At 42.0% G+C, this 24182-nt stretch overlaps 1 protein-coding gene across 1 annotated transcript in view; it reads left to right on the top strand.

Moving 5' to 3' along the window:
* The first annotated feature begins 1122 nt into the window (after positions 1-1122).
* Positions 1123-24182, top strand: part of KPNA6 (karyopherin subunit alpha 6) — a 44799-nt gene continuing 21739 nt past the window's right edge. The window contains exon 1 of the mRNA XM_037061584.1: positions 1123-1222. Within this exon, the coding sequence (XP_036917479.1) occupies positions 1219-1222 (4 nt within the window). The 5' untranslated portion in view covers positions 1123-1218. The remainder of the gene's footprint in view (positions 1223-24182) is intronic.

Genomic DNA, 24182 nt, shown 5'->3' with positions numbered 1-24182 from the left:
TTCCCTTTCCTGACCCTGAGATCTAAAAGTTGGCTTTTTGAGTTGTTTCCCTTAACAGAGGAGGCACACAACTAGAACTGGCAATTTGTTGTGACAGGACCTGGAAGCCCAGGTTCTCATTCTGCTTCCAAAAAACAGCTCCCTCTTGGGGTCAGCTTTTCCTCTATGTGTGGAGGTGAGGAACAGGAGGAATGGCCTATTATTATGCAAAAACAGAGGCCAAATGTATACCAGCCATAAATTCCACGATTCAAAAGGCACAGGAATACTCACAGTTTCAATTTTCTCATCTCTAAAAGAGAGTTCACTTCCCATGTTTTGTGTAAGCCGCAGAGCTGTTCGTTTGTTTGTTTATTCATTCAACAATTTTTTACGGAGCACATGGCACATACTAGATACTGCTCTAGGTGGAGATTGTGATGAAAAACACAGAACTGACCTCTGCCTTCAGACAACTTGCTGTAAAAATAGGTGAAATAGCTCGGTCAACTTTAAAGCACTGCACTGGTCTCATTTTTCTACTTTTATCTCCCAATAAGATTGTAATCCTGTTTACTTTTGACTTCAAGAGTCCTTATTCATATCCAGTTCATGGTCTATGATTGGCTTCNTGCTCTAGGTGGAGATTGTGATGAAAAACACAGAACTGACCTCTGCCTTCAGACAACTTGCTGTAAAAATAGGTGAAATAGCTCGGTCAACTTTAAAGCACTGCACTGGTCTCATTTTTCTACTTTTATCTCCCAATAAGATTGTAATCCTGTTTACTTTTGACTTAACTCTATATCCTTAAGCATGTCATTTTCCCTCTTCAAGAGTCCTTATTCATATCCAGTTCATGGTCTATGATTGGCTTCAACTATGAAAGTAAGGATTACTTTCTGGGAGAAAAAGTTTGTAGTGCAGGAGACTCCTCTATAAGGAAGAAATAGAGACAGAAAAGGTTGAGAACTCCTAGACAGGCTTTTTTTAGTAGATTATCTCTCCCAGTCTCCACCCATCTCTTTCATATTCCATCCTTACTCCCCTCCTTCAACAGCTGCGGTATCTTTAAGGGCTTTCCTGAGTAAACTAGGCGGTGTGGCCGAGGGCGCATTTCTTCTGGGGTTGAATGTTAAGTTGTTTGTCCGTTTCGGGCTGCCGTCCCGCAGGGTCCGCCATATTGTCTGCTGAAGCTGCTGCCGCTGCCGCCGCCAAGCAGGAGCGAGCGGAGCCGCGATGGGTGAGTAAGAGTACCAGGCAACTGGGACTCAAGAGGAGGCAGTCTCAGGGCTTGGGCTCTGGGGACAACCTGTCTCCAATCTACAGGGGGTGTCTGAGGTCCCTCTAGATAGGTTTTGGGGCGAAACCAGACCGGGAGTGCCGCTCAGGCCAGTTTGGGGCCGGCCAGGGCCCATGCGGGCGGCAGTCTTCGGGGGCTGGTTCAGTGTTGCCACGCCTGGAGACCCCCACGTGGTGGCCCTGGGCTAGAGCCCAAGCATTCCTAGGGGCTAGAAAGGGGCCAGCCCTCCGGCCTCCGCCGGGGAGACTGGGGCTGGGGGACGGGCACCGCGCCGCAGGCCCTGGCGGCGCTCAGGGATCCTCCTCCCCGCGTGAGATTGAGCGACGCGCATCTTGACTGTATTCAGTGGTTCCCCTGAAGTCAAGGAGATCTTACCTACGTCGCAGGTAGACTCTCCTCTAGTGAGGGGAGGCCAGGCGAGCCAGCTCCCGGCCCGGAATCAAGGGCAGCCATGCCAAAGACAGCCTGGGCTGCTCAAGGCCGGGAGAACTTCCCGAGCCGAGGCGGAAATGCGGTGGTTCGGTTGGGCTCAAACTGACAGCCTTCGAGGTGGTAGAAAATTAAAGGCCAAGACCTGGGGCCACACATAGGTCGGGGTCTTCAGGTTTCTGGGCCTGGCCCTGGTTAGGAGAAAAGGAGCGACCTGTTGCTCTTTCTTAAGGGACTCCCGGCTGGCAAGGTTTGTGTTCAGGGAGATTACGGCAAAGCTTTTGGTCTTAGGGACAGAAACATCAGTGGTATTTACTCTCCAGCAAAAATAAGTAAACAAATTTACTAGGCACTTCCTACGTGCAGGTATTTTTCTGAGTGCTTTACATGTCACGTTTTACTTAGTATGCGCAACCTAATGAGATTGATACTACTGTTATCCTTATTTTATGCATAAGGAAACTGAGGCTAAAGAGATAAAGTAACTTACATGTTTTAGACACACAGTGCCTAAAACAGGGTGATTACTCCAGAGCCATAGTTTATAGTCTGGCCCCCTAATGTTTGGGCTGTAAAAGCCGGAAAGAAAGCTTTTAACCCTAGGCAAAGTTGTAAAGATTTTTTTTTTTTTGGCTAGTGGGCCCACTTTGAAACCTTTAGTCTGAAGGAAATTGGAAATGTGCAAATTGAATTGCTAACACCAAATATTGTTTGTGTGGGGGGTGGCGGGGAGCTAAATGAGACTCCAGGGTTGAGTTTTGTTAAGACCCTGATCCTGAGAAAACAAATTAGTCCCCTGAGCTGCAAGGCAGTCAATGCAAGGCATTGACTGTAGAAAATATAGCATAGTCCTGCCTGCGGCTTTCTAGCTCTCATCCAGAGAAGTCACTTTGATGTCAAATGCAGTGATACATATGGAAAGCATTTAGTGTGGCCTCAATAAAATGTTATTTTTCTTTTTGATCCTTTATTTCCTCATCTCTAGGAAGAGGAGAATGGGCAATGTTCTTAAGATATTTAAAAACGAAAGATACAACACAGTCTTGGAAGTCTAGTAAGAAGTCTAGAAATATCGGAACAACCCTGGCTGGTGTGGCTCAGTGGACTGAACGCAGGCCTGAGAACCAAAGGGTAGCCAGTATGGTTCCCAGTCAGGGACATGCCTGGCTTGCGGGCCAGGTCCTGAGTTGGGGGCACAGAAGAGGCAACCACACATTGCTGTTTCTCTCCTTCTCTTTCTCCTTCCCCCCTCTCTAAAAATAAATAATACCTTAAAAAAGAAAGAAAAAGTATCAGAGCAGATTCTTTTCCACCTCCGGTAATATTAGTTCCTTTCTCTTAAATACTCTGGTTTCCAGAATCCTCCATGAAGACTGATGAGCCTGTCTTTGTAACCGCAGCCTTAGGCATCGATGAGAAATTTTAGGGGCTTTAATATTGCAGATTTTGTATTGGCTTTCAACTTCAGGAGCACTGATGCCCAAAGGGAGTGAGCTGATGCTTAGTTATTAAGTTCAGTGAAATACAATTGGTGGAGATTTACACAGTTTTTACAGATTTGGAAACTACCTCAGAGCAGATAATACACTAAGCAGCAAAGCCAGAAATGAGATTCTTACCCATTTTGCAGCACATAATCCTCTTGGAAGACTTAAGGTGTGAAGTAAAGTATTCCTTTTCTGGTAGACTTGGAAAGTTCTTCACTGGGGCGACAAAACCTGACCAAGGTCCTGAAAGAGATTTTTAGCCTAGTGTCAGACTGCCTCCCGTTTTCTTTCTGACTTCATTTCAGGTACCTCTCCCCATCCCACCCTGTCTTTCTGACCACCCCCATACCATGGATTTTTTTTTGGGGGGGGGTTGTTTTGTGTTTGGCTGATCCTTATATCATGGAGTGAAACTAGTGTAAAGATACATTTAATTCTAACACTGAATCAGTTGGTTTCTGTTTTCCTCATTTATAAATGGGTAAACTGAGGCTTTGGGATTAGGTAACTAGACCAAGGCTGGTGGCCTCCACCACACCTGCATGGATCTAGGACTTGCTGTGTTTCACCACCTCTCATACTCTTCTTCAGCCCTGGCCTATACCTCCTATGCTGTTTCTCCTCTGCCAGGCTTCACTGGCCTTAACAGACCTTTGTAGTGGTTTCACTGCCACAGGAGCCCCGTGGAGGTGCTGCTTGCAAATCTGGAAGTTAAATATTCTAACCTTTCCTAGCAGAGATGGCAGCCTCTCAAGACTGTCTTGGCAGACACTGGTGGGGTTTTTGTTGTTGTTTTTGACACTGGTGGTTTTGTCATCATTCCTTACACCTTGTTAATGAGGAATCTGGCAGCCCCTCCCCAGCCCCAGGGATAGGTCTTGATTAATATAAACTCAAAACCGGTCATTGTCATTTTAACTCCTTAGGCGGTGATTGGTTTAGGTGTGGGCATGTGTTGCAGTTCTGGCTAGTCAGATGTAAAGGGAAGTCTGGGTGACTTCGGGAAAAGCTTTCCTTATTTATTTCTATTTTACTTATCTTTTTAAAGAGATTTTGTTTTTTAGAGAGATGGGAAGGAAGGAAGAAAGAGAGGGAAAAAAACATCGATCAGCTGCCTCTCACACGCCCGCAACTGGGGACCTGGCCTGTAATCCAGGCATGTGCCCTGACCAGGGACCCCTCTGTTTGCAGGCTGGCATGCTGAATCCACTGAGCCACACCAGCCAGGGCCTTCCTTATTTAAAAGAGATTTGCCAGATTTTGTCTTATCATTTTTTGATTAAAATGTGTGTGTGTGTGTGTGTGTGTGTGTGTGTACCCCTCACCCAAGGATGTGTTTATTCATTTTAGAGAGAGGAATGGAGAGAGAACAAGACACACCAGTATGAGAGAGAAACATGGATCAGTTGCCTCCCATACATGCCCTGACCAGGAATTGAACCCACAGACTTTTGGTGTATGGGATGACACTCCTACCAGCTGAGCCACCCAGCCAGGGCCCAGTTTATAATCCAAGTATCACCAAAGTGTGAGAACTTCAAAAACAAACAAAAAACCCAGAGATTAAAAAAAGCTATAATAATAGCCAAAAATATATGGAACTTCATATGTGCTAGATACTAAGTACTATAATATATTTTTTGAGGTCTAATACCTAAGTACTATAATATTGACTCATTTAATTCTCAGACTCTCATGTTCTAGTTGAGGGAAATGAAGCACAGAGAGGTTCAGTAACTTGTGAAAGGTCAGAGATATAGCAAATAGAGGAACCACTTTCTCAGTTAGATGGTTCTACCCAAAATATGGGCTATTTGTAGGGCAGGGGTTTGCCTCTGGAAAGGAAAGAGCCCTTTCTGACTCTGAAATTGCAATTAGCAGTACTGGAATCATGAGGCAGAATTTATAAGAGCAGGCAGTTGTAAGTGTGAGGGTAGAGAAGATGGAAAGAATTTGATCTGGCCTTAAATAGTATACTGAAGACCACTTCTAGTTTGCTTTTGGGTGCAAGTAACCTTTGTAACTGATCATCCTTATGGGTCAGAAAGTAATTTAGCCCATTTCTTCTTTTAGTTTCCCTCCAGCCTGGCCCACCCACCCCACAGTTCATAACAGCTACTTGCAGAGAAAGCACTAAACTGTCACCACCTAAGTATCTCACAAGCACTGAACCCCCTCTTCTTGGCCTGCTTTTCCTGTATTTTTGTTAATGATTGTGCCATTGGCCCAGACACTAGGGTATAAGACAGAAATCATAACTATCTTTGGTTTCTTACTCTTTTCTTCCCTTCCTTTATTGGCAGTGGTTGGACACTGTGTGATGTTTTACTGAGGTCCTCCCTAAATTGCTTTGTGTGGGTTTTTCTCACAACAGAGTGCCACTAAGAGTCTTAGTTCTGTGGTCTGCAACCTTTCTGAGTGTCAGGCTCCTTAAAGTGAAAATATGGATAACACTATTTATTAATGTTGCTAGTGAAGATTCAATGAATTACTAAACGTCAAAAAATAGTGTCAACAGAAAAGGCGTTACAACCTAAGAGGCCCTCCAGGTCTTTTCTGTAGCCTCCCTGCCGCTACCAGTTAGCTCTGCTGCAGCAGATGGCTAAACCCCTCTCTTGTCACTCTCCTCCTTAGTTAGAACCTTCGCTGATTCCTTATTGTCTGCAGCAGGGGTGCCAACCTCCTGGCCCCCGACCTGTACCCGTCCAGGCCTGTTAGGAATAGGGACGCACAGCAGGAGATGAGCTTCAGTGTATCGTGCTTGAATCTTCCAGAAACCATTCCCCCCACCCTGGTCCATGGAAAAATTGTCTTCCACGAAAGCCGTCCCCGGTGCCAAAAATGTTGGGGACCGCTGTCCTACGGGATAAAATCATAACCCATAGGGTATGATATTCAAGGCCTCCTTCTTGACTTTACTAGTCTTACTCTATTTAACATTTATCTACATATCCTGCATTCCAGTCAGACTACCGCCTTTGTACTTTTCCCATGGAAATCCTGCCTGTTTTTCAAGGTCCAGTTTAAATGCTACCACTTTTGTGAATCTTTCCCAAATATTTTATGCCTTTTAAACTAGAAGTGAACTCTCCTGAATTCTGTAGTACTTTTGTTTTTGCCTTTTATATAGCCCTTTTCATACTCATTCTTGTTACAGTTATTTCATTCTACAATAAAGATAGTTCTTCAGCCTGTTGCTTAATCTCCAAAACCTCATTTTCCTCACCTCTACAGTAGGGATAACAGTATATACCTCAATGGAGTTTAGGGTGACTGAATGAGCTAATGTGTGTAAAGCATTTTAGCATGGTATTTAATCCAGTACGCACTTAATAATTACTAATTGCTGTTAGTCACTTAGTGAACACATAAAGTGCTTACTATGTGTCAGGCCCTATGCTAAATATAAAGGTGAACCATTTGTCTTTGAGCAGAAGGCAGAAACATGAATACTTGTCAGAAACTCATACTTTTAGGGCCATGCAGGCAACAGTTATTTATTAATTTCAGCAAAATGTTTATTGAATGCCTGTGTGCCATGGACTGTTCTAAGGCCCTGGAAGTACAGTGGTACATAAAATAGACAAAAGTCTGTCTTTTTGTTGAAATCCCCAGAGTTTATATTATAGTGGGTAATTGAGTGAAATCAACCAAATAGAAACTGGCTGCCAACTAGAGAGCCCCATGCAGCCTACTCACCTCTCTGCAGTTGTTGCTGTGGGGGAATGTAGGTCTAGTGGTGCCTTACTGCTTCGTTTCCCATCACTTTCCATTAGCCCTCTCCCCCTCAAAGCTGGAAATCCGAGCTTTCATATGGTATTAATGGATTAAACATTTGTAAACATTACAGCTTAACTTTAAAATCTAAAAACATTAAGCTAACCAAAGATAAGGATATTTGAGGCCAAAAGTAACCCAAGAATTAATATTCCATGTATTATAAAATATTTCTCCTTTTAAAATTGATTTTAAAGAGATAGGAAGGGAGAGAGAAACATCGATTTGTTGTTCCAGTTATTTGTGCATTCATGGGTTGACTCTCGTGTGTGCCCTGAAGGGATCGAACCCACAGCCTTGGCGAATTGAGACAGTGCTCCAACCAACCGAGCTACCTGAACAGGGCTAAAATATTTCTTATGTAGTCTATGTATTTTTACCAAATTCTAAGTATTTTTTTTAGATTTTATTTATTTATCTTCAGAGGGGAAGGGAAGGGGATAGGGAGAGAAATATCAGTGTATGGTTGCCTCTTGTGCATCCCCTGCTGGGAACTGGCCTGCAACCCAGGCATGTGCCCTGACTGGGAATTGAACCTCGGTTGTTTGGTTCGCAGGCCTGCGTTCAATCCACTGAGCTACACCAACCAGGGCCAAATTCTATGTACTTAAAACTACATATTAAAATGATAAAGACGAGTATTTTTAAACATCTTGCTGATCATGGTGGCATTTTGTATTCAGTAGGTATTATTTTTTTAAGCATAATATGTGTTTGGAGCGAGATAAACAAGAGATTATAAGTCCATATTTTAAAGTCTTCTAGATAATTTAAATGTTTGGCTGACTTAGTTTTGATTAGTTGGTCATTATATTTTGTTTTGTCTTATTGTGATACAGCAGGTGAAATTTTGGTACTTAGTAGCTCATACTTCCAGAGACATCAACTCTGCTGGGGGGGAGGGGGTTGTTCCTTTTGTGCTTAGATTATTGTCTTTCGTTTAGTTTTTTTACAGGACTCAAAACCATTTATCCATTTTGTGAATGTTAATTTAGTTAAAACTAGATAACTTATAAATCCTCTTATAACTATGCACATAAACTACAATATGTTGCAAGTATGTTGAATGTGAATGAGCCAGTGTCCTCGCCTGCTTGATATAACTCTCAGACTTTCTTCAGGAAAACTTGGCCAGCTGACCAAAATTGCTGGTATAATACAGGGTCTGGCAGAGATAAGGCCTGCCTGAGTGTGGTTGGTCAAGTAATAATATGGGTGTGACAATTTATAGTTTTAATTTGAACGTTTCACCTAACATATTCATATGGTGTGCTTGAGTATGATATTGTTATGTTACAAAATTACATACTTATGATTTTGTAATAAAAAGGGGCATTATTTGTGCTGGACCCTGTATATGTAAAATGGGTGTGTGTATCTATCTATCTATCTATCTATATATATATACATATATATATATATATGCTTGTTAATACTGGCGATTTTATTTATTTAAAAAATATTTATTTATTTTTAGGGAAGGGAAGGAGAAAGAGTGGGAGAGAAACACCAATGTGTGGTTGCCTCTCATGTGTCCCCTACTGTGGACCTGGCCTGCAACCCAGGCATGTGCTCTGACTGGGAATCAAACCAGCGACCCTTTGCTTCACAGGCCTGTGTTCAATTCACTGAGCTACACCAGCCAGGGCTGTATACTGGCGATTTTATGTACCAGTGTATATAAGCCACACCAGCCAGGGCTCAGAACTTTTTTTTTTTAAATCAGTGTATGGTTGCCTCTGCCAGGGACACACAATGTATTGTGTGTCCCCTGCCAGGAACTGGCCTGCAACCCAGGCATGTACCCTGACTGGGAATTGAACTGCGATCCTCTGGTTCTCAGGCCCGTGTTCAATCCACTGAGCTACACCAGCCAGGGCTAGAACTCTTTTGAACTCAGAATTCAAATAAGGAATCGTGGACCATGAATTAAGAATTAAGAAAAATGGCCCTGGCCCCAGCTGATTGTGTGTCCCCAGCAGAGACAACCACACATTGATATTTCTCTCCCTCTCTCCTTCCCTTCCCCTCTGAAGATAAATAAATAAAGTCTTTTAAAAAAAAGAAAAGAAAAAGAAAAATGGCCCTGGATGGTGTAGCACAGGGGATTGAATGCCAACCTGTGAACCCGAGTGTCACCAGCTTAATTTCCCATCTGGATTGAGGGCCAGGTCCCTAGTAGGGGTGCATGAGAGGCAACTGCACATTGATGTTTCNATTGTGTGTCCCCAGCAGAGACAACCACACATTGATATTTCTCTCCCTCTCTCCTTCCCTTCCCCTCTGAAGATAAATAAATAAAATCTTTAAAAAAAAAGAAAAGAAAAAGAAAAATGGCCCTGGATGGTGTAGCACAGTGGATTGAATGCCAACCTGTGAACCCGAGTGTCACCAGCTTAATTTCCCATCTGGATTGAGGGCCAGGTCCCTAGTAGGGGTGCATGAGAGGCAACTGCACATTGATGTTTCTCTCCCGCTCTTTCTCCTTCCCTTCCCCTCTCTAAAAAAAATGTTAAGAAAAATTACCCTGGCAGTTGTGGCTTAGTTGGTTGGGTGTTGTCCTGCAAACTGAAGGGTCGTGGGGTGGATTCCTTATCAGGGCATGTGCAGGGGGCAGCCAGTTGATATTTCTCTTCCACTCTTTCTCCCTCCCTTCCTCTCTCTTTGGAATCAATAAAAGAAAAAAATGTTTTAAAGAATTAAAAATGTATAAGGAGCAGGTTTATGGAGATGATGACTTTTAAATTAAAAAAAAACATGTGAGGTACTTATGGGACATGAGTTGAGGGAACCTCTTGGGTATTAGATGTGGGCTGCAGATACAGATTCAGAAGTCATCAGCATTTGTTTTCCAAAGAGACAATAATTGTCTAATGAGACATTATTAGAACTGCTCATCTTGGGGTAAAGCAAATGATTGAAAGCAGGGTTTTAAAAAAAATTCTGGCTTACTGGTCCTTACAACCTAGCTTTGTAGGGAGCAAAGGTGGAATAGAAAGATAAAGATTAAGAGAACGGAGCTATAGTGTTAGGAGGAGGGAAAACTACCTTAATAGAGAGCAAGAAAATACAGCTGTCGTCTTTGACCCAACTTCCTAGAAATTGCCCTTATGGGCAATTGAGGCCTTTCAGAGTAGGAGCTGAGAAGAAAAGGGAATTAACCATTGATTTAGCATTTTTTAAAAATTTAATTAATTTTCATTAAAGTTATTGGGGTAACATTGGTTCATAGGGTCATGTAGGTTTCGGGTGTACATTTTTGTGATACATGATCTGTATATTGCACTGTGTGCTTACCACCCAAAGTCAAGCCATCTTCTATCACCATATATTTGGTTCCCTTTACCTGTTACTATCCCCCTTCCCTCTAGTAACCACTATGCTGTTGTCTGTGTTGATTTAGCATTTAGGCCCTAGACACTTTCATACTACCTCAGCAATCCTCTAGGGCTGTAGAGTGTATTCTCATGTTATAGTTAACAGAGATAGTAACACTTGGACTGTAGCTGTCCTCAGTCCTCTGCTATGTCCCTTGCCACTCCTTGCCTTCCATCTCTAGGTCTGAGCATTGCATTTACATACAGATTCAAGGGCTAAAAGGGCCAATACATCCTAGGAGGAAATTAGGATTAGAGAACCAAAGAACTGGGGCTCTCAGGTGTCTGGTTGGTTTATACCTCAATGTGCCATACCAAGCTGAGACCTCAAGCTTTGAATATTCCATTGTATGAGCAATGGTATATTTGATCGTTTTTCCCACATGGTCTTTTCAGCAAACCACCTACTATAGTTTCGGGTTTGTTTTCTAGAGTGATCCCATTTTAGCCCAGTCCTATGAGGATCTGCTAGAATATGAGCAGCCTTGTTGTGGCCCCATCGTGAACTGACCCAATTGTCCCCAGAGGAGTCCCTCTCATTGTCTTGGTGACTGGCAGTTCTGACAGGTTTGCAGATAACACCCTGAGCACCTCATGTAGTCAGACCTGTTCCATGCTGTTTTCTTGTTTCCAGTAGTTCCTTGTCATGAAGCTCTGAGAGAAATTCCAGAAGTTCTAAAAGTTGTTACCAAACTTAAATCTACCATATCAGCACAGCCTCTAGCTATTTACAGAGTACTTGCACGTATTTCCTCGTCTGATCTTCACTGTATCTCTGAGGCACACAGGGTGTGGGTAGGAAAATGGAGACACAGGTAAGTGAGACACGAGGTGGCACGTGCATTGAGTAGCAGGGCCAGAGATCGCATGGTCTGGCTTCGTGGGTCCTCACCCACACCACACTTTCTCCAGCATGCCTCTTCGTGGTCCTGCCGGCACAGCTGCCTTCTCTCGCCTAGATATTTCCAATACAAACCCTTGAAAATGGGCCATCCATCTACATAATGTTGAGGTTTAAAAAGATTTTCAAACCCTACAGCAGACTTAAATGGTATTTATCTCAGCTCATTTTGTTTCCCTCAGCTTTGTGTTTCCTTTAACACAGCTGCTGCCATCACCAGTCACTCCCTGCACACAGGCACGCATGCACGAACTCTGCAGAGTGGTTGCCAGAAAAACAAGAACAGGGAAATTTAACTCAAATGTTTTTTGTTTTTTCTTTGAAGTGGCAGACAACCTTCAAATGACTCCCTGACTACCTGCCAATCCCTACAGTTTTCTGCCTCTGTTCATATCAGTGTCGATATCATCTGATATTTGTGTTCCTTGTTCTTGGCAAGAACTAGAACACACATAGTATTTGAGGTATTGAGTCAGGCAGTGAAACATGGACACTCCTTCCAAGGGTTCCCTTGTGGCTGTGCAGGTAAGTATTGTAATCAAGAAAGCATTGGCTTTAGCCAGAAAGGCCTGGATTAGAATCTCCCACTTACTAGCTGGGACCTTTTGCAAATTATGCTTAAGTTTCCCCACCTCTAAACTGGGGATTCTGTAAGAGCTTAGACTTAAAAGCCAAGCAAATCATTACTATCACAGTTTTCCCTGGGAACTTCTGCCCCTCTCCCAACCATAGAAGTCAGAGATTGACTCTGGGATATTTGAAGGATCTTTCAAAGGGTTATGTTAGTTCTTAGTCTGGATTTACTAGAGGCAGTTGTGCACCGCTTAACACAGATATGTTCTGAGAAATGAATGCGTCCTTAGACAGTTTCATCGTTACGGGAGCATCGTAGAGCACGCTGCACAAACCTAGGTGGCACAGCCTGCTGCTCTAAGTGTATGTGCTATGCTCTACTCTTTTTTTTTTTTAATACAGAAGCAAAGGTAATTTTTTATTAAGGAAAAAAATGCCTTGTTTTAATACAACATCACCGTTTGGGGGAATGCACACCAAATTGGCCTTTTCAAAGAACCCATCACCATAGCAGAATGTTTGATATAGTACATCTTAAGCCAGCAACCAGTCCACCATAGTGTACGTTTGAGCGCGTTTTCCTTCAAAACATAGAACAGGGCTTTCCTTCATTTGACTTGGCTCTAAGAAATTCTCTTAAACTATTTCTTGTCTAGTACAAGGAATAGTACATCGGAAATAGCACAGGGCAAGTTTACATTTTCCCGGGAGCAGTTACTTGGAAGTATGAATTGTTCTGCATTTTTAAAACACACACATACAAACAGAAGTTATCATACAGTGCTTGTGTGATAACTTCGAAGTGTGATGTTCCCAAAAAGCTTTCTATACTACTATGCACAGCACAGAAGATGTATGTGCTGTACTCTTATCCGACTGGCAGAAGAGTGGGTTTCTTTACACTGGCATCACCACAACACTTGAGTAATGTGTTGTGCTATGACATCAGGAAGGCTATGATGTCACTAAGTGATAGGAATTTTTCAGTTCCATTATAACCTTATGGGACCATCTTCGTATTTATTAATAATAGGTAGTTTGTCGATGACTGAAAAGTTGTTATGTGACATATGACTGTAATACCTTCTCGCCATGTCCAGAAACTTTTGAAAGCATTCTGGACTAAACTTGAAGACTTCTGTCCATCTAGCAGTAAGGACACAGATGTGCCATTTTCTTGGCAGGAGTATCGTGATCCTTTTCAGCCTTGGTAATTGGCACAGGCCTCCTAGTGGGATGTGGAAATATTGAGTTGGCCAAAAGTCCATATGGTTTTTTCCATAAAATACACATTTTTCATTTTTGCTGATTTGGATATTTTGTGTATGTCTGCTATCTCCTGCATGGTAGAACATTAATTGTTCTCGATATCTTGATTTGATCGCTGTCAACTTCAACTGGTCTACCCGACCATGGAGCATCATCCAGGGAGAAATCTCTTCAGCACGAAATTTCACGAACCTCTTTTGATACATTCGATCCGGTCATAGCACCTTCTCCACACACTGCACAAACCTTTTATTGTGTTTCAGTTGCATTTTTATCTTTCTTGACGTAATGAAGCATAATATGCTGAAAATGTATATTTTCTTCCATCTTCCATACTCAATGGCCACACAAAAATTCACCAATTTTGATTTTTTTTTAAATGTGTGCTGGTATGACAGCTGTCACAATACAGTCTAACAAAATTGTTTCGAATGAAGTTAAAGACAAGCACTACTAGAGCCACCTTATGGAAAAAATCAATGAACTTTTTGGCCAATACAACAAATAACTTGACACAGGAAAGGAACTTGTATATACTGCAGTAGCCTGTTGGTTTTATTATCTTAATTTTCTAATTCCTATATATAATGCCTAAAAAGAATAGGTACCCATATGGAAAAGAATGAAGTTGAACCCTGGCCTTATACCATATACAGAAATTAAGTCAGTGGATCAAATACTTAAATGTAAAGGTCTAAAACTATAAAACTCTTTCAATAAAACTCAATAAAACAGGAGTTATTTATTTAATTTTAGAGAGAGGGGAAGGGAAGGAGAAAGAGAGGAAAACATCTATGTGTGGTTGCCTTACTGGGGACCTGGCCCACAACCCAGGCATGTACCCTGACTGGGAATAGAACCTGTGACCCTTTGGTTTGCAGGCTGGCATTCAATCCACTGAGCCACACCAGCCAGGGCTATATCTTAATGTTCTGAGATTAAGATAACATATGACAGGAAAAGCACAAGCAATTTAAGAGGGGGGGTATAAATTGGACTTAATAAAAATATAAAACTCTTGTGCATCAAAGGCCACCATCGTGGATCACGGGGTTACGTCAGGGCTCACCTGTGTTGCTTTGTTTTGGCTGTCAGGTAGACATGTCAGAGTGCAACTCAAGTTTAATAATTAAATGGGTCTTTGGGTCCTGCTTATCTATATTCATCCTTCCCTATTTTCTGTACAAATTTGTATATTTTTATTTCAGATTTTTGTTTTTGTATTTTTATTTTGTTGAATTTATTATAAACCACTTCACATCCTTTGGAAAATTAAAGTTCAAAATGTTGATTGGGCCCCGGCTGGTGTAGCTCAGTGGATTGAGCACGGGCCTGTGAACCAGATGATCGTGGTTCGATTCCCAGTCAGGGCACATGCCTGGGTTGCAGGCCAGTTCCCAGCAGGGGACTCATGAGAGGCAACCATACATTGATATTTCTCTCCTTCTCTCCTTCCCTTCACCTCTAAAGATAAATAAATAAAATCTCTTTAAAAACAAAAAAATAAAATGTTGATTGGAACCCTGGCCAGGTAGCTCAGTTGGTTAGAGCATCATCCCAATGCACCAAGGTTGTTAGTTGGATTCCCAGTCAGGGTACATACAAGAGTAAACCAATAAATGCATAAATAAGTGGAACAGCAAATCGATATTTCTCTCTACCTCCTCTCTCCCTTTCTCCCCCTTCTTCTCTCCAAATCAGTAACTGAATTTTTTTTTTAATTGACGATGTTGAACATACAAAGCCCTATACTGGTTAAGTGGTGAGAATAGATTTTATTACAATAGAAGTAAGTATGAACTGATCTCAACTTCCACCTGTACAGAGGCAACAGGGTGTTTTAAAGGGAAGATTAGGAAGTAGAATGGGGTAGGAGGAGGCTCAGTAGAGTCAGAGAGGTGAAAAATTACAAAATTTGAGGAAGGGGTTCCTTCCCTTCCTCACCTGGGTTCCCTCACTGGCGCTTGTTCCTCCCACAGAGACTGTGAGACAGGCACCCCGTTTTCAGGTATTAGCTGGAACAAAAGAAATTCTTTTAGCAGTCTTGCGATTCTCAGGCAGGCACTTTAAGGAAGGGCTAGGGTCATTCTAGTGATGTGACCTTGAGCTGTTAGAAACTATATGTTAGTGTTTTGTTCAAGTCTTTTTCTTTTCTCTCTCTCTTTTTTTTTTTTTAAGATTTTATTTATTTTTAGAGGGAGGGGGCAGAAGAAAGAGAAGAGAAACATTGATATGAGAAACATCAATTGGTTGCCTCTCTCACATGACCTGACTGGGAACTGACCCCACAACTCAGGCTTGTGACTGGGAACCAAACTCAATGACCTTTAGCTTTGCAGGACAATACCCAACCAACTGAGCCACACTGGTCAGGGCTTGTTCAAGCTTTTATAGGCCAAAGTTGAGGCATAGTTGAGAAAGAGCTGAAGGAGACTGGATAGAATTTGGTTAAGGAGAGATTCTCCGGTACAGGTAGAAATCAGTTTATAAACCTGTTGTCTTTGGGGGAGGTGAAACTTTAGGCTGACTTGAGGACTGTGTGAATGGTAATGGCTTTAATTCCAAACTAGGAAGATAGGAGAAGAAACTGTTTTAAGGAGAAAGTGAGGTAGAGAGACAGCAAGTGGTCATTTGCAAATGTACTTTTAGGTAGGAGGTTGTGACTGTGTGGAATTGGTACTTGATCTGAAAGTGGAGGTTGAAGCCAAGGGAGATTGCTTGGGGAGAGGGCTGCTCCTGCTAAGACGACAAAAAGTAGAATTTTGATACACACTGACATTGAGAGATTGGCATTGGAAGAGGAACTCAGTATGAAACCTGAGAAGGAATGGCTGGGAAGGTAAGAGAACTGGGGGAGCGTAGTACTGTCCAGAGTCATGGGTAGCGTTTCAGGAAGTGAAAGTGATCATTAGTGACAAATTAGAAAGTAAAATAGAATAAATACTGACAAGATCATTGGGTTTAGCAGTCTGAATGTCTTTTTCTGAGGCATCTGTACCCTGTAGTCCTAAAACAGAGTTTTTATTTGGTTTCCCTATCTATTCTTCAGGAAACCTGTGGTTTCTGGTTTTCTAGTAAGAAACCCTTCTAAAATCTTCCTTTGGAAGTTCTCCACTCCAGTCATAATGAAGATTTTTTTGTGCTTGTGTAGCTTTTCACTTAATAAGAAGCTCTTATAGGTAGGCCTTGTGTCTGGGACAGTGCCGATGTTCATTAAGTATTGAATAAATATTTGAACAGTGATTCATTCAACAAATACTTATGAGCCTATGGTGCTGGGTATACAACAACCTCTGGAGAACTAATGCAGCCTATGGAGAACAGATTCATTGTAAATTGTGTAATGGAGGAAATAAAACAGGTGTTCTGAAAAAAATAAAGTAGCTTTCTTTGGGTTAGGAGGGAAGGATCAAGCAATTCTAAGAGCTATAGAAAGAAAACAAGAAGTGTGAAGACTGAAGCAGGAAACAGCTTGATGGGTTCCAAATACCGAGAGGACATCTGTGACAGGAGCATGTGATAAGTGAGAGTAAAGACTTGAATGAGCCCTGGCTAGGTAGCTCAGTTGGTTAGAGCATTGTCCCTATAACCCAAAGTTGTGGGTTTGATCCCAGGTCAGGGCACATACAAGAATCAACCAATGAACATGTAAATAAGTGGGTCAACAAGTCAGCATTTCTCTTTCTCAAATGAATCAATTAAAGAACAAAACAGCTGAGTGAGATGAAGATAAAATAGGACCATGAATTGGGAATATTCTACATGGGAGCAGTAGTAAGCTCTGGTTTTATTGTTTGTTGATGGATTAGTGGGAGATAGGGGGGCAAGAGATGATAGTGACTTGGATGGGGTGGGGGAGTCAAGAGTTGAGAGAATTGTATTTCGGAGGTAAAACTAGGAGAAGGATTTGGTGGTAGATTAGATGAAAGAGATGGAGGAAAGTCTCGGGTAAACATCTTCATAACAGTTTTTCGATTGCTCCCTGTTCATCATATACACTAATTAGAGATTTAATTGCCAGTAATTCTCAGGTTAAAATGACTGTGAGTAAGTAGATCAAGCTAGACAGAATCTAGTCTAAGGGCAGGACCCAAACTGGATAGAATTTTATGTGTATTGTAAGGATGAAAAGTAGTAGTTCTCAGAGGCTGGACGAAAAGAGGCCTTTGGAATTAGAAGATCTAGGTTGGAGTCCAGCTACACAATTTGTGCAAATCACAGCACCTCTGAACCTGGTTCCTGAGCTGTTAACTGGATATGCTACTAACTGACAATCTTTCTGATTGGTTGTCATAGGGGTCAATAACATCCTGTGTATGAAAACCTTTTTTTAAAACAGAAGTATGATGCTAGGATTTATTTTTACTACTTAACAAAGCCCCTGTCAAATTTTGTTTGGCTGGCACTATGTAAAAATTGAGAATGAGAGCAATCTCTGTTGTGTCATTGTAACTGCCCTGTTAAAAATCATTAATCTCTTTCTTTTACCTTTTAAGGCATTTGAGTTTGTGGATAAGCAAAATTCTGGGATGTGAGCAGATTTGTTTCTTATTTGGTGTTGGAGCAGTTTCTAACCTAGAATTCTGATGGATTTGCTGTTACCAGTCACTTCTGCTTTTAGGAAATAAGAAGAATATGGGTTTGGGGCACAAACAGGTCAGGGTTGACTTTTTACCATCATGGCTGTTACTTAACCTGTGAGTCTCATTTTTCTCTTCTGTAAGGTATATTCTCAGGATTGTTGTGAAGATTACATATTCCATCTACAAAGAATTTGACAATTATCAAACCTTACTAGCCTGCTCAGGCTATGGACTTACACTCTATTTAAGTCCTTTCTTTTTAAATTAACTAGCATGTGACCATGAGTTCCTAGTGAAAAGCCAGAGGGGCCAGCTGAAAAAAAAATAGCAAGTCCAGCCTGGGAAGAATTATGTTTCCAACATTGTAGAAGAAAGAGGTCTTAAATTGGGAAATAACAGTGTATCTCTTTTCTATCTCTTCCCAGTGCCATTAAGTAACTCTCTATGCATTCTGATAAATTGTAAAACTTTCTTAACTGTAGCATATCCCAGGAGTCAATCTGCTTGATTTAAATTAAAGCCTTGGCTCATTCTCTTTGCCTGGGCAGCTACAAATACCATTCTATTAGAAAGCCCCAAACAAGAGTCCAGCGTCCTTTTGGTTGCTGATTCCAGATGTGCTTCTGCAGGTATTTCTCCTTCCAATCTAACCTTCCCTGCCTGTCTTCTCCAGTGAAGTCATAAGCAGCTATTTGTGATAGTTTCTTGTATCCATGGTGACCAAAGAAGCACAGATTGGTTCTCCTTTCAGCCTCACTGTCAGCTGTGCCGGAAGGAGAGCCCAGGCTCAGATTCAGACAGATGAAAAACCATCTGTCAGGTAATGGGGAGCAAGAGTCAGCAGTGCCGGCGTTAGGAGTCCTTCCTATGCCTGTTAGTCCCTAGGCACAGAGGTAACTAGGGACCCCAAAGGGAGGCTACTGTAGTCCTCTAGAACTTTTTTGTTTTTATTTTTGTTTTGTTTGTTTAACAATAAATCTACTTTGGCTTTGCCAAGTGGGTATGGAGACTTGCACATTCAAAGACTCAGCTGCCACTATTGGTTTGCTGTGCTACTTTCTAGAATGACCAGAGGCACCATTTCTGAAGTTTCATTCTCTCAGTATCAAGCTCCAGAATTCACCTCTCTCCTCAACCTCGTTTTCATTTCTCTTTCACTCATATTCTCTTAACAGACTACTTTCTCCCCCGCACACTTATTTCATTTCTACCCCCAAGGTTCATTTCCTACTTGAAGAACCAGCCCAAATCTTATCCTTGGGAGATGTCCTTTTTTTCTATTGAAAAAAATTATAAAGATATTTTTTATTTATCTTTAGAGGGGGAAGGAAAGGAGAGAAGGAGAGAAATATCAATGTATGGTTGCCTCTCATGGGTCCCCCACTGGGAACTGGCCTGCAACCCAGGCATGTGCCCTGACTGGGAATTGAACCACGATCCTTTGGTTCCCAGGCCCGCGCTCAATCCACCAAGCTACACCAACCAGGGCATGAAAAAATTTTTTTGAAGATTTATATTGGGAGTAATAGACAGAAAAGTGTACTTGAAAAATAATTAAATAAATTTTTAAAAAATAAACCCTAAAAAAAAAGATTTATTTTCGCATGCCTGACCAGGAATCAAACCGGCAACCTTTCACTTTGTGGAACTATGCCCAACCAACTGAGCCACACCAGTCAGGGCACAAAAAGTGTTTTCAATTACGGTAGACAGTCACTAACTATATTACTTTCAGGTGTACAGCATAGTGGTTAGGCATTTTATATGGGGAGATTTGTTTATTTACTTTCAAGAGTACTGTATTTTCCTGGGTATGATGCATGCCCACAGTTTTGTGCTCATTATACATGGGATTGTATCTATTATACCCATGGTATATAATCATTATACACAGCAAGATACAGTATGCTTAAAGCTGGGGACAATGAAACAAGGAAGGGCTTAGGAAAGAAGAAGCAATAGGAGAGAACCTAGGCGGGCTGCTTTGGCTCTCTAGAAACATTTTGGGGGAGAAGTGAGCCAAGGCCAGGCTGCTGTCAGCTCACTGGAAAATGAGAAAAAAAAGGAGATAGGTTCCAGAGGTTAGTCCAGGATGAGCTGCCGCTGCCCATTGATCCCCTGGTTGTAAGTCTCATGGGGACCCTTATAGTTTAGGATAAAGTTCATTGGAAAAGAAGATTCAAGTGCCCCAAGGAGGGTGTGTGCCGGGAGATTTTTCTTTCTTTTTTTTTTTAATCCTCACTTGAGGATATGTTTATTGATTTTAGAAAGAGGGAGAGGGAGAAACATCAGTGTTAAGAGAAACTGTTGCCTCCAGCATATGCCTCAACTGGGGATAGAGCTCACACCCTAGGTGTGTGCTCTGACTGGGAATCGAACCCACAACCTTTATGGTGTGGAACAATGCTCCAGCCAACTGAACCACCTGCTCAGGGCCAGCCCTTTTTTTTTGAACTCACATCACAATTACCCCAACCACTCCAGAAAGGGGCAGTATTAGAGTTAGTTTTTCCTTTCTGTGTGCATAGAAAACATACTTTTAGTAACTTTCAGATTAGAAATCTAGAGGAAAAGAAATGTTTATAAAGGGAGAACCTAGTAGATAAGGCTTCCTCTACTTGTGCTTAACACAATTAGCTTTTATCAGTTTTTAAAATACTGAGTTTGTTTTAAAAATGTAAAATGTAAGGTGTGATAAAGTCACTGCAGCCACAGGAGGAGACAAATGTAGGATTTCTGAGAGAAAGCGAAGACAGGGCAGAGTAAACAGTTTAGGATTGAGCTAGTTTGAACAATAACAGAGGGCTTGGGATATAGTATGGAGTGGTCTTTAGTTGCCTACCACCTGGCCACGGAGTGATTAAAGCAGAGGAATATTGTCATCTGGGGTCTGTGGCTCTGATTGGTTAGTTTGCACATTAAAGACATGCTCTCAGGAAAGTTATCTTTAGGAATCAGTAGACCTGAGAGGGGCAGGCTCTCCCTGGGTCTGTAAGGCTCCAAAATCAAATACCAGAACTTCAAGAACATAGGAAATAAGAAAATGCAGTTAAAGTAATTGGCCCTGTGATGATGAATGCAAACAGATAAACACAAACTCTAAGAAAACATAGAACAGGATTCTATGTCAGATTTAACTGGATGCAGTATGCTGCAATTACAGATTGTGTGCGTGTGGTAAAATATAGCAAAATTTATCATCTTTACCATTTTGAAGTGTACAATTAAGTAGCATTAATTACATCTACAGTGTTGCACCACCATCACCAGTGTCTATCTCCAAATTTTTCATTATCCCAAACAAACTCTAGTCTCTAATCTACTTTCTATCTTTATGACTCTGACTACACTAGGTACCTCATATAGCTGGAAGTAATATATTTGTCTTTTTGAGTCTAGTTTATTTCACTATCTTCAGGGTTCGTCCATATTGTAGCAGGTGTCAGACTGCAGTTGCTTTCTGCGGCTGAATAATATTCCATTGTTGTGTATGCCACATTTTGTTTATCCATTCATCTTTTGATGGACACCGGGTTTGTTTTTTGTAAAAGTTTGTCAAGGGTCATTCTTGGACTTCTGCCAAGATGGGGGCATAGGTGGAAACACTGTGCCTTCTCCCACAACCAAGTTTGAATACAACAAAGGTTTGGAGAACAAAGACACAGCCAAAGAACAGAAAATTGGATTATACGGAAGTCCAACAACAGTGAACCGTTCAACCGGGACGGTAAGAGGAATAGAGCCAGCAGCGGAGCACGGTCGGGCAGGAAAGATCCTCGACCTAGGTGCACAGGTAGCCCGGACTCAGTCGGGGTGTGGGGCAGACTGACTGAGGTCGCACATTCGTGCACAGTGAGACGGACCACACAGGCCCCAGCGGTGAACCCAGTGGTGGAGGGCTGACGGTGGTGGCACACTCGCGTGCAGTGGGACGAAACGGGCAGGCCCCGGTGACAGTGGCAGGTGTGGCGGCGGCAGGCGGCAGACGGGACGCCATTGCTCCTCTTTGACCCCACCCCCACATACAGCATCGCAACCCAGCGACTGAGTTGCCCTGCTCTGGTGAACACCTAGGACTCCAATCCTGCTACATAACAGGCACGAACAGCCCAAAAGATGGCGCAAGAAGAAAAAGATGGCACAAAAGATGGTGCAAGAAGTCCCAGAGCCGATAACTCTAAGCTACTAAGAGATTGCCAGCCTCTCAGATGCATAGTTCAAAACACTGGTGATCAGGATGCTCACAGAACTGGTTGATTATAGTCACAAATTAGAGGAACATATGAAGGCTAAACTAATTGAAATGAAGGGAGATGCATAGGAAACCAACAGCGATGGAAAGGAAACTGGGACTCAAATCAATGGATTGGACCAGAAGGAAGAATGAAACATCCAACCAGAGAAGAACGAAGAAATGAGAATTCAAAAAAAATGAGAGGCTTAGGAACCTCCAGAACATCTTTAAACGTTCCAACATCTGAGTTATAGGGGTACCCGAAGGGGGAAAGAAACAGCCACAAGTGGAAAACTTATTTGAACAAATAATAAAGGAGAACTTCCCCAGTCTGGCAAAGGAAATAGACTTCCAGGAAATCCAGGAAGCTCAGAGAGTCCCAAAGAAGTCGGACCCAAGAAGGAACACACCAAGGCACATCATAATTACATTAGCCAAGACTAAAATGAAGGAGAGAATCCTAGAAGCAGCAAGAGATAAGGGGACAGTCACCTACAAAGGAGTACCCATCAGACTGTCAGCGGATTTCTCAAAAGAGACCTTACAGGCAAGAAGGGGCTGGAAAGAAGTATTCCAAGTCATGAAATCCAAAGACCTACAGCCAAGATTGCTTTATCCAGCAAAACTTTCATTTAGAATGGAAGGACAGATAAAGTGCTTCTCAGATAAGGTCAAGTTCAAGGAGTTCATCATCACCAAGCCCTTATTATATGAAATGCTAAAGGGACTTATATAAGAAAAAGAAGATGAAAAATATGAACAAAGGACAGCAAACTCACAGTTATTAACAACCACACCTAAAACAAAAGCAAACCAAGAGGACAGCTAGATCAGGAGTGGAACCATAGAAATGAAGAACACATGGAGGGTTAGCAATAGGGGAGTGGGAGGAGGAGAAGGGGGGAGAAGGTACAGAAAATAGCATAGACAGTAGGTAGAAAATAGAGGGGAGGGAGGGCAAGAATAGTGGGGGAAATATAGAATCTAAAGAACTTGAGACACGTGGTTATAAACTAAGGGGGGGGAGAATGGTGGGGGAGGGGGTGTTCAGGGTGGAGGGAATGAAGGGGGGAATAGAGCAACTGTAATGGTATAATCAATAAAATATATAAAAAAGGGTTATTCTTATCTTTTGGCTATTATGAATAACACTGCATTGAACATTGGCATACAGTGTCTGTTTGAGTCTCTGTTTCCCATTCTTTTTAATATACCAGAGTAGCCCTGGGTGGTGTGGCTCAGTGGGTTGAGTGCTGGCCTGTGAATCAAAGTGTCACTGGTTTGATTCCCAGTCAGGGCACATGCCTGGATTGTGGGCCAGGTCCCCAGTAGGAGGTGCTCAGTAGGCAACCACACATTGATGTTTCTCTCCTTCTCTTTCTCCTTCCCATCTCTAAAAATAAATAAAATCTTATTTTGAGGTTTTATTTCTTTTTAGAGATGAGGAAGAGAGGGAGAGAAACATCAATATGTGGTTGCCCCTCTTGTGGCCCTGACTAGGGACATGGCCTACAACCCAGGCATGTGCCCTGACTGGGAATCGGACTGTGATCGTGTGGTTCACAGGCCCATGCTCAGTCGACTGAGCTACACCAGCCAGGGCTTATTTAATTATTTTGAGGAAATGCCCTACTGTTTTCTCCAGAGGCTGCACTGTCTTACATTTCCATAACAGTGCACCAGGCTCCTTTCTCCACGTCTTTATCACGTTGGTACGTTGTTTTCATTACAGCCCTTCCAGTAGGTACAAAGCCATATCTTGCTGTGGATTTGATTTGCATTTCTCTAAGACTAATTGTGTTCAGTACCTTTTCATGTGCACATTGGCCAAAGGTCTGCTCAGATCCTTTGTATATTTTAAAAGTGGGTTGTTGGTTGTTTGTCTTTTTGTGGTTGAATTGTAGAATTATTTATATATTCTGGGTTTTAAACCCTTATTAGACAAATTATTTGGAAATAATTTCTTCCGTTCTCTAAGTTGTCTTTTCACTTGTTGTCTTTTGGTGGTTATGCTTTTGGTGTCATAGCTAGGATCACAAGATCTTAGTTAGATCAAAAAATTTACTTCTATTTTTCATTCTCAGGGTTTTATTGTCTAAGCTTGTATATTTAGGTTGTTGGTCTTTAATTAAATTTTTTATATTGTAGGATCCAACTTTATTCTTTTGGATCTAGAAATCCAGTTGGCCCAACACTGTTTGTTGAAGAGACTATCCTTACCCCATTGAATGAACTTGAGACCCTTGTCAAAAATCAGTTGACTATCAATA

Source organism: Sturnira hondurensis, unplaced genomic scaffold (assembly GCF_014824575.4).
Source record: "Sturnira hondurensis isolate 20B ecotype Veracruz unplaced genomic scaffold, ASM1482457v3 Scaffold0013381, whole genome shotgun sequence".
Taxonomy (NCBI): domain Eukaryota; kingdom Metazoa; phylum Chordata; class Mammalia; order Chiroptera; family Phyllostomidae; genus Sturnira; species Sturnira hondurensis.
Note: the sequence above shows the minus strand (reverse complement) of the source record. Positions and strands in the feature narration are given on the sequence as shown.